The sequence below is a fragment of the Natrix helvetica genome (genome assembly GCF_964273705.1).
Source record: "Natrix helvetica genome assembly, chromosome: Z".
Classification (NCBI taxonomy): domain Eukaryota; kingdom Metazoa; phylum Chordata; class Lepidosauria; order Squamata; family Natricidae; genus Natrix; species Natrix helvetica.
The window spans coordinates 17296164-17311272 of NC_138554.1; the positions used below are offsets into that span (position 1 = coordinate 17296164).

General features: G+C 43.8%; 1 protein-coding gene across 1 annotated transcript in view; it reads left to right on the forward strand.

Moving 5' to 3' along the window:
• Positions 1-15109, forward strand: part of LOC309381424 (solute carrier family 12 member 3-like) — a 62249-nt gene that overhangs the window by 46340 nt on the left and 800 nt on the right. The window contains exons 17-26 of the mRNA XM_081932389.1: positions 1578-1689; positions 2086-2208; positions 4089-4195; positions 5664-5746; positions 6136-6189; positions 7147-7248; positions 10345-10456; positions 12063-12149; positions 13343-13478; positions 13643-13710. Of these exons, the coding sequence (XP_081788515.1) occupies positions 1578-1689; positions 2086-2208; positions 4089-4195; positions 5664-5746; positions 6136-6189; positions 7147-7248; positions 10345-10456; positions 12063-12149; positions 13343-13478; positions 13643-13710 (984 nt within the window). The remainder of the gene's footprint in view (positions 1-1577; positions 1690-2085; positions 2209-4088; positions 4196-5663; positions 5747-6135; positions 6190-7146; positions 7249-10344; positions 10457-12062; positions 12150-13342; positions 13479-13642; positions 13711-15109) is intronic.

Here is a 15109-nt window from a genome sequence, read left to right on the forward strand (position 1 = left end):
GACTCGTTTTTATGACAGTTGCAGTGTCCTGGGGTCACGTAATCACCTTTTGCAAACAAAGCCAATAGGGAAAGCCATTTCACTTAATGACCCTGCTGCTGGAGTAGCAAAAGTGGTGATTCACTTAGAGCAGGGGTGTCAAACTTGATTTCATTGTGGGCTGCATCGCGGTTCTGTTTGACCTTGGGGGACTAGGGTGGGTGTGGCCTTGGTGGGCATGGCCAGCTGGACGTCACTCCTGTCGGGAATGCCTGTGGAGGCCCAAGCACTCTGCCAATGAAAACTGGCTACTGAGCTCCGTTTTAGGCTGTGACATCTTCCTGCCGCCCTCTGTCGGGGGGGATGGACGACACCTCTGTTTTCGCTAGCAGAGACACCTTGGGCGGGTCCTTCATTGTTTTCAGGGCAGCCCCATGGACCAGATCTAAGTACCCTGGGTGCTGAATCTCACCTGCAGGCCTTAAGTTTGACACCCCTGATTTACAGGAACTACTGTGGCAAGAAAAATCCTAAAATGGTGCAAAACTCATTTAACAAATGGCTCACTTGGCAACAGAAATGTTAGGTTCAATTGTGGTCATAAGTCGAGGATTACCTCTATAATGTTTTGAGGAACATCCTAGTTATGCCAGTTGCTCCCTCCGTGTTACCTGCCTAATTGAATTACGTTCTTTAATGCACCTGCACTAAGGACCTGTAGCATATCTGCAGCTGAACTGAGTTAAAGGGAGCTTGTCCATCCCTGCTGCCCAGTTCATCTTGTGGTTATTTATTACCATTTAATGTATGATGAGAACATGACGGAAGAGAAGTAAACATATATACACCATCCATGTAATAAGTAAAATCTCTATGGGAGTATAGCAGTAGCCTCCTAACTGGACGTTATTGTGGTCCGCCAGGTGGTAGCAGATTCGGACAGTGAGGAGGTTGGGGAGGAACATGGGCCAGTCCTGGAGTCTGGGGAAGGCTCTGATGAGGGCTCTGTGTCAGAGGCAGAGATGGGGCCATGGCCATTTGACAGTTATCAGCTGCCTTCGGAGTCAGACATCAATGAGGCAGAGGAACAGCTGGAGCCTGTTCCCAGTGTGTGCATGCATAGAATTGCCAGATGAAGGGAACAGCTAAGGAACAAGGGTCAACTTGGGAGTAAGGCCACAGGTGGACGGTGAATGGCCCCTCCCAGAGGAAATAAAAGAGGAGCGAAGGGGGAGGGGAGTTTGCAGGAGACAATTAGTTCATTCCTGCATTCCTGCCAACTATTGGGGCGTCTGAAAGATATCGGCCTGGCCACTTCAAGCCTGATAAAAGGCGGTAATTGTGAACAATCTCGAAAAACTGTGGGAGGGGTAAGACTTTGCTGGAGAGTAATTCATTGTAAATTAAATGAAAGAGGCTTATTGGGACAAGGACTCTGCTTCATGCTGAAAAGCCTTGATCAGAACAGACGCACAATTCAGATCTTCAGGAGATCGCCTCTGGTTTCATGCAGATCTTACAGGGAAACAGAGAACACATTTTGCGGTGTGATACATATTTACTAACCGTCTTGCGGTTGCTACCTTTCCCATCTGCAGACCTCAGTGTTTGGTCCTGTCAGGTCCTCCCAACTTCCGACCAGCCCTGGTGGATTTTGTTGGCGCCTTCACTAAAAATGTCAGCCTCATGATATGCGGAAACGTGACCGAGGTTTGTGCACCTTGTTGGGGATCAGCTCTTTGGCGGCGGTGGGGGGGTTGTTGTCTAGGACGACTCGTTGTGGCCCATCTTGCCGGGGCCAACTTACTGCACAGGACAATTCCACGTGGGGGTAACTCAAACACGATAAATGTTATCTGCCACTGTTTCTTCTGCATTATTTTCATGTTTGTCCAATTCCACAAAAACGGAAATAATGTCCTAGAAATAATAGTGGGCGACATTGAGTTATCCCACTTAGAATTTTCCTACGGCAATTTGGCCGTGGCAAGTTGGCTGCAGCAAGTTGTCCCCGTTCCACTCCGTGGGGCAAGAATAAATTGGTTGGGCGAGGTCTGCTGCCCCTTTTAAGCCCAAACCCTCTTGTATTTTTCCCATTACCCACAGGATTCCTCCTGCATTGAGGATTATGATGAGCAACTCCAGTGGCTCGGCAAGCGGAAAATCCAAGCGTTCTACAACTTCATCACCACCGGAGACTTACGTTCAGGAGCTAGGAGCCTTATGCAGGTATCACATTTGTAAAGTTGACCGAGGTTTTGGGAATGAAGCAGTGGTGGGTTACGGCCAGTATGCTCTGGTACGGGGGTACCAATGGCTGCTGGGAGCAGCAGCCACTGTACCGGAACGGTGCTTTGGAGGGCCCACCCGCCCACCCTTGTTCCTTACCTCTATTTGAGCTAACCGGGCCATTTGCGCACACAAGGGTAGCGTACGGTACCTGCGCAATGCTCCACCAAGCAGCTGAAGTTTCGCATGGTGGTGAGTATGCATGCATGCACAGCGCATGTGCCTGTGGTGGACGCCCGGCCCTGTTGCAGCATACTGGTTGTGACAGGATCCGGAACTCGCCACTGGAGTGAAGGCCTTGTGTGACATCTTTGAATTCATTGCTAGAGAAAGGAGCAAAAATTAGAGTCCCTGACAGAGAGATGGGTTGAAACGGAGAGAATAACTCTCAGTTTTGGTCCGGCGGTGCTCACTCATTCAAAGATGATGAGTTTGGCCAAACAAGGACAATAGGAACAGTAAAGAATATTTGTAGCTCAGGGTTGAACTATTGGGGTTCTTGATGCTTTCAGAGCTGGGTGGTTTTCTTGTTGACGATTCATTACCAAACTAGGTGATGCACTGATGATGTTACCTAGTTTGGTAATGAAATGTCTGCAAGAAAACCACCCAGTTTGGAGAGCATCAAGGACCACGAAGAGGATAGCACAGATTCTAAGCTACTCCGTAATATTGGTGTTCTGTTTCAGCCGCTTTAAGACTGCTTGGAAATCTCCCCTTGGTGTCCTGGAGATCCCATTCTGTTAGCCAAGATAATGAGGACAAACGTGATTTCTATGTGTCTTTGGAAAGGGGTTGTGGCTTATTGGTAGAGAACCAACATTAAAAAGTGGGCATACCCTTTATAATTTCTATAACATGCTTGATTCCAAACACATTGAAGTGATTAAAAACAATAACATAATAATTAAAAAAGAGCAATCACAGGACATTGCAACCATCATAAACATGAATTTTTGATGAACTTTGATCACATGGCCATGGGGATGCTGCAACGGTCATAAGTATAAAAATTGGTCATAAGTCACGTTTTTCAGTGCTGTTGCAACTTCAGTCACTAAATGAATGGTTGTGAGTTGAGGATTACCTATAATTCTCTAAATAATCTTTACACTTACGGTAATTGATTGATTTATTATATTTATACAGCCTTATCACTGAATGCTTTGACACTAAGAACAAGTTGAAAGTACATTTTTGGCTCAAGTTAAGTTCTAAGTCCATCTGCATGGATAGGTGGATGGAATGGATGGACGGACGGACGGACCGACCAACTGATAGGCCAACAGACATGGTTATCAAGATATTTCTGAAATAGTGATCTCTAGTGTTTAAAACAAAAGGAACTCAGTGATTAAGACAGTTCGAAAGCATGTAAAAGTGCAAGCAGAAAATATAGGGACCACCTTTGGTGGGAAGGTAACAGTATTCCGTGTGCTTTTGGTGTTTAGTCATGCTGGCCACATGACCACAGAGGCATTTTTGGACAGCGTTGGCTCTTCAGTTTTAAACGGAGATGAGCACCACCACCTGGAATCAGGAACGACTAGTATATATGTCCGAAGGGAACCTTTACCTGTAGGGTTTAAAACATTGCAAGACACACATACCCCTAGGCTGAAATTTTGACACTACCTATGTCCTAGCTGAGTATGCTGGATTAACCTAACCATGATGATTTCTAGGTATTAGTTTATGGTCAATTTATATAAACCAGGCCACCATAATTGTTCAACAGACTGTGGTTAAAATAAACCATGTTTAGCAGAGTATAAAAATGTGGATAGGATAAAAAAATTCACCACACTTTCTCCTTGCAGGTCTCAGGTCTAGGACGTCTAAGACCCAACACCATAGCTCTTGGTTATAAAAGTGACTGGCAGACCGACTCTCCCCAAAAGCTGGAGAATTATGTGGGCATAATACAGTAAGGACATCATGTTTTCAAGAAGAATAAATGGAAAAAGGGGTGGGGTTAGGAATGAAGAAAAAAGGGAATGGATAGAGATATAGCGAGTTTATGAACGGATGGGTTTAGATCTCTCCTAAGGTAGAGAGTTTGTGGAAGAATCTTTGCCCTTTACACTTTATATATTCTTTTAGAATGTAAAACTGTCCGAGTTAAAATCAGTTTCAGAGGAAAATCAGTGAAAGCCATAAATATATTGATTTTTGAGTTTGATAAGCCAGGTGTCACTAATATCAAGAAAACTTTTGGAATTTGGAAAGAATTAGATGAAGGATATTCCCTGTTGTTGTTGTTGTTGTTGTTGTTAGTGACCCTATGGACAACGTTCCTCCAGGCCTTCCTGTCTTCTACCATCCTCTGGAGTCCATTTAAGCTCACATCTACTGCTTCAGTGACTCCATCCAGCCCCCTCATTTTCTGTCGTCCCCTTCTTCTTTTGCCTTCAATCTTTCCCAGCATTAGGCTCTTCTCCAGTGAGTCCTTCCTTCTCATTAGGTGGCCAAAGTATTTGAGTTTCATCTTCAGGATCTGGCCTTCTAAAGAGCAGTCAGGGTTGATCTCCTCTAGGACTGACCGGTTTGATCACCTTGCAGTCCAAGGGACTCTCAGGAGTCTTCTCTAGCACCATAGTTCAAAGGCCTCAATTCTTTGGCGCTCAGCCTTCCTTATGGTCCAACTTTCACAGCCATAGATTGAAACTGGGAAAACCATAGCCTCGACTATGCACACTTTTGTTGGCAGGGTGATGTCTCTGCTTTTTAGTATGCTGTCTAGATTTCCCCAGGAGCAAGCGTCTTTTAATTTCTTGGCTGCAATCCCCATCTACAGCGATCTTGGAGCCCAGGAAAATAAAATCTGTCACTACCTCCATTTCTTCCCTATCTATTTCCCGGGAATTGAGAGGATATTCCATAGCTGTTCGTTTGGAGTAGAGGTTATGTCACCAGGCTAGAAAGCAGGAGATTGTGCGTTCAGGTCCTGCCTTAGCCATGGAAACCCAGTCCTTCTCTCTCAGACCAACCCACCTCAAAGGCTTGTTGTGGGGAAAATTAGAGGACGAAAGTGTGTTGCATAGGTTTGTGGCCTCGAATTATCTTTAAAGATTAATAAAAGAGGGATACATCGGGCATTTGAGCGCATGCACTAAAATAAGTCCTCCCCGAAAATATTGCAACCCAGCAGCAGCCATGAGGTGATCATACTCAGTGCCTCCTGAACCTCAAAATTAATAATACCTCCCCGAAAATAAGGCCAAGTGCTTATTTCGGGGATCAAAAGAAAATAGGAACCTGTCTTTTTTTCGGGGAAACACGGTAGACTTCTCTTAGCTTATTCTGGTTTTTTTAAAAGCAGATGATAGGGACAATGCATAAAAATTGGTTGATAATTATTCCAAATTTTCTCTTCCACCTCCACTCTTTTGCAGTGACTCTTTTGACCTTGGCACTGCAGTTTGCCTGCTTCGGATGAGAGATGGGCTGGACATGTCACGGATGGCCAAAGCCCAAGGTGAGCGAATCCAAGGAATGAGTTTGGAATCAACAATCTAGCTTGCTTTAGTTCTGGATAGGTCACAAAAGGGGATCACGTGACCCTGGGACACTGCAGCCGTCATAAATATGAGTTGGTTGAACTGTTGTAAGTCGAGGACTGCCTGTACACATTTTGGAACAGCGTTTAATATTGCTGTTTATATTTTAATTTCTCTCTGCTATCTGTGCGACAGAATTAGGTGGAAGGCAGGATATACATAGCTTATTGGTTGATTTATTTCTAAATAAATCAATAATAAAGGAGGGGAGGAAGATAATAAAGTAATAAAGGCAGAATAAAAACCTAATAAATAAATAAACACAGCCTTGATTAATGGTTATTTTTCCTCTTGTTTCCTGGGACAGTGAACCTGGGTTTTGAAGATACAGAAGTCGCCTTGGGGAAGGAAAAACAGAAACGTAAGTTGGTCTATAATACGAAATGGGATCTGTTAGGATTTGCCTATTTTCAGACCGTTCAAATTTCATACCCAAAAAATTTCAAAAAAATGAGGACTGGAATCTTAAATGTGCTATGGGGATTTTTAAAATCTTAATCTAACGTTTTCCCACAATGGCAGGGTCTGCTTTTTTCAGACCAACCAAGTGTTGATCCTTTGGTTGCAATAAGAATTGACTATTTGCCGACTTGTTGTTTGATATTGTGAGCTACGTATGACTGGCTTGAAGTCACCCAGCTATCCTGCATGCCTAAGACAGGACTAGAACTCACCGTCTCCTGGTTTTGAGCCTGGTGCTTTAATACTAAGCCCCAGGTATCACTTAATCAGGGGTGGGTTTCAAAAAGTTTAGCAAGGGGTTCTCTGCCCGGTTGCTAGGTGGGCGTGGCCATGGTGGGCGTGGCCTAGTTGGCCTTCTGCACCATGGCGGGGTGGGAGTTTTTGCCCTCCCCAGGTACCAGAGGCTTTCATCGAGCCTCTGGGAGGGCGAAAGCGGCCTCCCCAGGCTCTGTTGGCCGTCTGGAGGCTGGAAACCGGGTCTGTTCTTCCTGAACTTCCGGTAGGCACATTTTTCACCCTCCCCAAGTCTCCGCCTGTGCCCTGCACTTACCTGCATATAAAACGGGCTGCGTGGGGACTCCTGGGAGGGGAGGGGGGGCAGCCAGTAGTAGGATTTGGGGGTTCTCCAAACTGCACAGAATCTTAGCTACAAAGGTTCTCCCGAACCTCTGCAAACCCCCAGCAGCCCACCTCTGCTAATGCCGGGAAAACTTTGGCATTTGGAGAGAATTGGATGAAAGATATTCCGTAGCTGCTCGTAAAGCCAGTTTGGTCTAGCGGTTAAGGCACCCCCGGTTAGAAAATGGCAGATTGTGACTCATGTGGAACATCTCTTTATCTTTACATTTCACTATAGGAGGCGTGTTTAAAGTTGGTGCCGATGCTGCCTTGGAGACCGTGTTCCAGAGCAAGCAGAAGAAGAAAAATATCGATATCTATTGGTTGTTTGATGATGGTGGTACGTGAATTTCCCTGGAAATAGTAATTCTTGTTTTTATTGCTATTGCTTATGGCCAAAAAACAGTATCTGACAGCCTACAAATACAATTGGTACCATGACACTGTGATAAAATGGCGACCTTCTTTTTTTCCTTGCAAAACTGGAAAGACACATTTAACGCAGGTGTGTGTCTACAAATAGGGCAAAGTTCAGAGACAGATGGGAAAGCCATAAAGAGGGGTTTTTTTATGGCTCTTTATGGCTCGTTCATTGTCCTTTTATTACATAAATTATTAACAGCGATAGATATATAGCAGTGATGGTGAACCTATGGCACGCGTGCCACAGAGCACGCGAGGCTGAGTTTACCCTGTTTTAAAGCCATTTTTCTCCCTCCCCAGGCTCCAGACCCTTTATAGGAGCTTGGGGACGGCGAAAAGAGCCTCCCCCGCCACCCCAGAGACCCTCCGGAGGCTTCATGAGCTCTCCTGAAGCCTCTGGAGCGCAAAAAACCCAGCCCTACGGGTAAACCAGAAATTCGGGAACAGACTTCCAGTTTGCTCGGAGGGTCGTTTTGACTGCTCCGGAGGCTTCAGGGAAGCGTCCTGAAGGTCCCTGAAGCCTTCGGAGTGCTCAAAACAACCCTCCGAGCAAACTGGAAGTTCCGGTTTGCTCGGAGGTTCTTTTTGAGCGCTCCGAAGGCTTCAGGGACCTTCAGGACGCTTCCCTGAAGCCTCTGGAGGGCTTCCGGAGGGGCGGGGGAGGCTGTTTTTGCCCTCCCCAGGCTCCTACAAAGCCTCTGGAGCCTGGGGAGGGCGAAAAAAGCATGCAAAAGATGGGGTGTCGCACCTGTAGTGTGCACATGCGCACTGGGGGGGGTGTCGCACATTGCATTATGGGTGCAGCACGCATGCACACTACCCCGCTGCCCTCCCTCGCTTATGGCACGCGAGCCAAAAAAGGTTTGCCATCGCTGATATATAGCATATGCAATATTTAACTATATATAATTTCGTAAATGATAGATAATGTGCCATCAAATTGGTGTTAAGCCAACTATCCCAGATAGATGTTCTGCAGATAAATGAATGAAAGAGGTAATTCTTGACTTATCACTACAATTGACCCCAGAATTTATGTTACTAAGCGAGACATTTCTTAAGTGAATTTTGCCCCGTTTAACGACCTTGCTTGCCACAGTTAAGTGAATCACTGCAGCTGTTAAGGGAATTTGGCTTCCCCATTGACTTTGCTTATCAGAATGTCTCAAAAGCTGATTACATGATCCCAGCACACTGCAATCGTCATAAATGGGAACCAGTTGAAAAGCATCAAAATTTTGATCACGTGACCATGGGGATGTAGCAATGGTCGTAAGTGTGAAAAATGTCACTTTTTTCGTAACTTTGAACTGTCACTAAATGAACGGTTGTAAGTCAAGGACTCCCTGTATACAGATATGTGTGCCTGCATCTATATTTCTGTGTATCTAGCTTCGCGTACACGCATATATTTTGTAATTAAAATTAAACGTATGCTCCCACATATATATATATATATATATATATGTATGTATGTATGTATGTATGTATGTATGTATGCATGCATGCATGCATGCATGCATGTATGTATTTGTGTTACAACCCCTGGTATGCCCAAATTCAAGCTAAATAGCTTGAAATAGATCTATACTAGTCTCCCTTTATTTATTTATCAGCACAAATACAACATATATATATATGTGTGTGTGTGTGTGTGTGTGTGTGTGTGTGTGTACAAGTAGTCCTTAACTTGCGACCACAATTGAGCCCAAAATTTACGTTGCTAAAGCCGTTTTACGTCTTTTCTCACCGCATTTGTTAAGGGAATCACCCCAGTTCTTAAGTTAGTAAGTGAACCTAGTTTCCCCATTGATTTTGCTTGTCAGAAAGTCAAAGTCACAAAAGGGGATCGCATAACTCCGGGACGCTGCAACTGTCATAAATGTGAGTCAGTTGTCAATCATCTGAATGTAAATCACCTGACCATAGGGATGCTGTAACAGTCATAAGTGTGAAAAATGATCATAAATCTCTTCTTTCAGTGCCATTGTAACTTTGAATTGTTGCTAAATGAACTATTGTGCATCGATGAATTCTTGTGTGTGTGTGTGTGTGTGTGTACATACACAAATACATACATACATACATACTAGACATAAACACAATCATTATAGTATATAACATGTTTATTATATGCATATATATATTGAATGATATATCTGGGATCTGTTTCTTAACAATTGTGAGAAATTGGAAACAATCTTTTCCTTCCATCTTGTCATTGGTTCTCGTGGGCAAAGCCTCCATCGATGTAAAAAGGTTATTTTCAGATGTAATGGAATGTACCCCTTCCTAATTAACCAGGTGGTTAAACCAATGGTAGGAAATTTGTACCTTCAAAATTGTAAGATTCTAGCAGCATAGCCTTACAATAAAGTAGAATTACCTCATCTAGCCACACTTCATGACTGGTTTAGCAATGGAAGGCTGATACTAGATGATAATGGGGCCTGTATGCCCTATTGAATTGGAACTTCAACTGGTTGGGAGAGATGCCTTCCCAGCAGTGGTAGGATTCAGCCGATTCACCCCGGTTTAAGCGAACCGGTTGTTAAATTATCCCTGCCCCACTCTCAAAGTAGATCCTGGCCGCTGCGCTGCAATGGAGAAATGGGCAACGGAGTGGCTGGTGCGAGGGAAAGAGAAGGCCCCTTTCCTTCTTCCATTGTGCCAGCCACTCCAATTCTGATTTCTCCATTGCAGCGCAGCACCCAAGATCCACTTTGATAGCTGGGGGAGCGGGGAGGATTTAACAACCAGCCCAGGGTCAGGTTGGCTGTCGTGGGAGGTTTGTCCCACATGTGCGGCAAAACTAGAAGTTGGGGATGGGCCATACTTCCCACGGCAGCCAACCTGAGCAAATCGGTTATTAAATTATTTGAATCTCACCACTGCTTCCCAGTGCAGCTAAGGCTCTGCTTTCAAGACAGGATGTTATTTCTGGCAGTGTGGCTGTGCCACCATGTTGTGCAGCTGGTCTCTGGACTTTTTTTTCCCCCTCCTTGCTCCGCAGGGCTGACCCTCCTCATCCCCTATCTTCTGACTCGCCGGAAACGTTGGAGCCAGTGCAAAGTCCGAGTCTTCATCAGTGGGCAGATCTCTAATGCCGAGGAACACAGAGAAGAGTAAGGGAGAAAGGGCAGGGATGTCGGGGAGATTAAAATCCAAAGCTAAGCAGTTCCAGGAAGGGCTGGCGATGTTTCCAGCTAACCAGAGTTTGCTCAGGGAGATCGTAAATGCGAGAGAGACACTCTGTTCTGAAAGATACACTTTGTCTTTAGATTGTCCCCAAAGTCTGCGGCGAAGTGTTGACATTGCTTTGAAAAACTTGTCCTATTCTCTTTGTTTATGGCCTCTTCATCATGGATGTGCCAGGTAGAGCCTGTATTTTATTGATCGATTGATTTGATTTAATTTGATTTCTATAGCCGCCCAACTTTGGGCAGCTCACAATTCAAAAACGTATTATTACAATTAAAATCTTAAAGACATTTAAGCCATGGTGGCACAGAATTAGAATGCAATACTGCAGGCTAATTCTGCTGACTGCTCACTGCAAGCAGTTCAGCAGTTCAGTTCCCACTGGCTCAAGGTTGACTCAGCCTTCCACCCTTCCGGGGTCGGTAAATTGGGGACACAGACTGTTGGGGGCAATATGCTGACTCTGTAAACCACTTCGAGAAGGCTGTAAAAGCACTGTGAAGAGGTATATAAGTCTAGATGCTATTGCTGTTATTTTATTATATGTATATAGTAGATAGATAGATAGATAGATAGATAGATAGATAGATAGATAGATAGATAGATAGATAGATAGATAGACAGACAGACAGACAGACAGACAGACAGACAGACAGACAGACAGACTGACTGACTGACTGACTGACTGACTCTAGAAAGAGTGCAGAGAAGAGCAACAAAAATAATTAGGGGACTGGAGGCTAAAACATAAAGAACAGTTGCTGGAATTGGGTATGTCTAGTTTAATGAAAAGAAGGACTAAGGACATAACAGTATTCCAATATCTCAGGGATTGGCACAAAGAAGAGGGAGTCAAGCATATTCTCCAAAGCACCTGAGGGTAGGACAAGAAGCAATGAATAGAAACTAATCAAGGAGAGGAGCAACCTAGAACCAAGAAGAAATTTCATGACACTTAGAACAATTAATCAGTGGAACAACTTGCCTCCAGAAGTTGTGAATGCTCCAACACTTGAAGTTTTTTTAAAGAAAAGATTGGACAATCATTTGTCTGAAATGGTAAATGGTTTCCTGCCTGAGCAGTGGGTTTGGACTAGAAGACCTCCAAGTCACTTCCAAAACAAAAAAACACAAGAAAGAATGCTCTTCCTGCATCAATTCAGAAAGCTCAGACTGCCCAATGCCTGCTACTACAGCTCTACAGAGGAATTATTGAGTCTGCTGTTTGTACTTTTGTATATACACTGAGAGCTTATGCAGCAGAGACAAATTCCTATTCTATTCTATTCTATTCTATTCTACTCTACTCTACTCTACTCTACTCTACTCTACTCTACTCTACTCTGTCCTGTCCTATCTATCCCATCCCATCCCATCCCATCCCACTCCAAAACAATAAAAACCATTAAAACACCAAAGAACTATAAAATGTCTCATTTGAGTAGATATACAAAGCAAAGCATCTGCCCTGTCAACAACATAATCATGAAATTAACAGATTTTTCTTGTCTAACTCTTTCTGTTCTACAGGATCCGGTTTCTGTTGGACAAATTCCGCCTCGGCTTCAGTGAGGTTGTGGTGCTACCTGAACTTATGTGGAAACCTGAGGAGAACAGGTAAATATCCTGTGATTTGTCCTAATTATTGATCCTGAGCCTTGGTTTCCTAATACAGCTCCCTTTTCTCAAACCAATACAGATAGTCCTCAACCTATGGCCACAATTGTGCCCAAAATTTCTGTTGCTAAGCGAGACAACTGAGTTTTGCCCCATTTTATGACAGCAGCCGCAATTGTTAATTGTATCACTGCAGTTGTTAAGTCAGTAACACGGTTGTTAAGTGAATTGAGATTCCTCACCGACTTTTCTTGTCAGAAAGAGTCAAAAGGAGATGATGTGAGCCTGGGACACTGCGACCGTCATAAATGTGAACCAGTTGCCAAATGTCTGAGTCTTGATCACCTGACCAGTCTTGATCACATGACTGTTAACCAAGGGTGGGTTCCTGCCAGTTCTAACCTCTTCTATAGAAGAGGTTCCACAAATCTACAGTGCCGTTTAGAACTGGTTCCAGCTCCCTCCCTCCGCCCGTCCGCACATCATCAAGATGAAGAGCGAGAGGAGGAATTCTGGGAGTTGAAGTCCACAAGTCTTAAAGCTATCAAGTTTGAACACCCCTGTTTTTTTCTAAAGGGTTAGGGATGCAAGGGTCTTGTAACTTGATAGTTTTAAGACTTGCGTGCTTCAAGTGCCAGAGTTCCTGACCCAACAAGAGCATTGTTAAGTGAATTTCACCACATTTTACAAGTTGGCCACGCCCACCCAGTCACATGGCTGGCAAGCCACTCCCACCTGTTCACATGGCCTGCAAGCCACTCCCACAAAGCAGGCCCCATTTACAGAAGAGGTTCCAAAAAAAATTTGAAACCCACCACTGCTGTTAATAGTCTTGTGAAAACGATTGTAAGTCACTTTTTTCAGCGCTGTTGTAACTTTGAACGTCACTAAATGAATGGTTGTAAGTCCAGGACTATGTGTAAAAGAAAAAGAAAAGAAAAAGAAAAGAAAAAGTGTAAAAAACATTTAAAAAGTAGTAACCTCTTCACAATTCTCTTCTTTGAGAAAAGGGTGCAGCTGGGCATGTTTTTTTAAGCCAGTGACAGTTAATCCTTGACTTACAACCATTCATTCAAAGCTGTTCAAAGTTATGGCACCAGAAAAAGTATCTTGTGATTGTTTTTCACTTAACGACCATTGCGTAACGTCCTCTCACTTACGAGGTCTTCTCTTTTTTCCCTTCTCCATGACAGTTACAAGGAATTTGAGGATCTTATAGCTCCATATCGGCTGAACGAGGGCCAAAAAGATGCCGAAACCATAGAATCAATGAAGAAGGAGATGCCATGGAAAATCACCGGTGAAGACATGAGAATCTACAAGAAAAAGGTGAGAATGTCCAGGCTGGTTTTCCTTGAGGTCAAAGAAACAAGAGAAGAGGATGCTTGAATGAAGATTTTAAAGGGATTACAAGGGATGGGAAAGAGAAGAAAAAAGAAGTCCCGCTAAAAACTTAATTCTTTTTTCCCTCCTCCACGATGTCGTCCGTGTAGTCTGAACAGCATATGCGTCTTCACGAGGTACTAGAAGATCACTCCCGCAATGCAGCCCTCATTGTCATGTGAGTTGCGTCCCCTTTCTCAGCATGGCCAGCATCCCTAATGGTTGTGGCGTTCTTACTTGCGGCAACGATGCGCCCCCCCTCCCTTCCTTGGGGAATTAAGTTTGTGGTAACGGATGGGTCACAAAACAGCAGTTATGAAAGCTTTGCCTTGTTGATCCCTATTAATTTGACAAGTAACGTGGTGTGATTTGAGTGCCAGCGTGGTTTACTGGACTAGGAGCAAAGAGGTTTATGCTCTAATCTATCTTCAGACCCAGAAGCATCCTGAAGGGCTTTCGGTCAGTTCCTAACTTTCATCCTACCTTACAGGGTTGTGGTGGGGGGAAAGTTGAGGAAAGAATACAAGTTGCATTAGCATAAGCTCCTGAAGTAAAGGCAAGAGGTATGTTTAATCTCCTGCATTCCAGCTTTACACACAAGAATATTGGATGGAAAATCCAAGACTCAGAAAATTCAGCTTTCTGAGGATATACATTTAATCCCTGTGGCCACCCTCCATAAGCTTGGGAACAGGAAATCTCCAGAGCTCATTGTGTATCATTAACAGTTCCAAAGTACGATGTTTCAGGTCTTGGTGTCCTATCCTTTTTTTGTTTTGCTAGACAATTAAAAACTCTTTAGGGAGGAAAAAAGAAACTACATGCCTAGCTATAAAAACAAACCTGATTCACCTTTAAAAAAATATTTTTTATCCCGCCTTTATTATTTCTATGAATAATAAATAATAGAAGGCAGCAAACATACACTTTCCTCCTATTTTCTCCACAACAATCCTGTAAGGTGTCTTGGCTGAGAGAGAGAGAGAGAGAGAGAGAGAGAGACAAAAAGGGAGGGAGGGAGGGAGGGAGGGAGGGAGAGGGAGGGAGGGAGAGAGAAAGAGGGAGGGAGGGAGGGAGGGAGACTGGCCCTGGCTTTCTAGCCTGGTACCTTAACCACTAGACCAAATTCATTTTAATTTTAATTTGGAAAGTTGTATACCTATTAAACAATTCCCTCTGGACATATACTCTCACCTGCTAGAAAAATAATCACTGCTTCCCCCTCAAAAAAAGTGACAGCAGGTTTGGGGAAAATAAGCAAAACATTTTATTTTTAATTCTTTGCATCTCGCCTTCATTATTTTTACAAATAATTAAAGGCAGTTAATATATCCAACACATCTTCTTCCTCCTATTTTCCTCATAACAACATAGATTGTAAAACGGGTTGTAAACAGTAAGCAGTCCAAGATGAAACTATTAATAACCAGCCCACTCAAGAGTTTATTAAAGATTATTTGAGGCTAAGATGAGGCAATCAAATAACCACTTGGCATTCAGTAGTTACAATGAAAATAGTCTACAGGCCACCCCAAAAGTTCTCCTTGACTCGTTTCCCACCAAATGAAAAAGGCTAT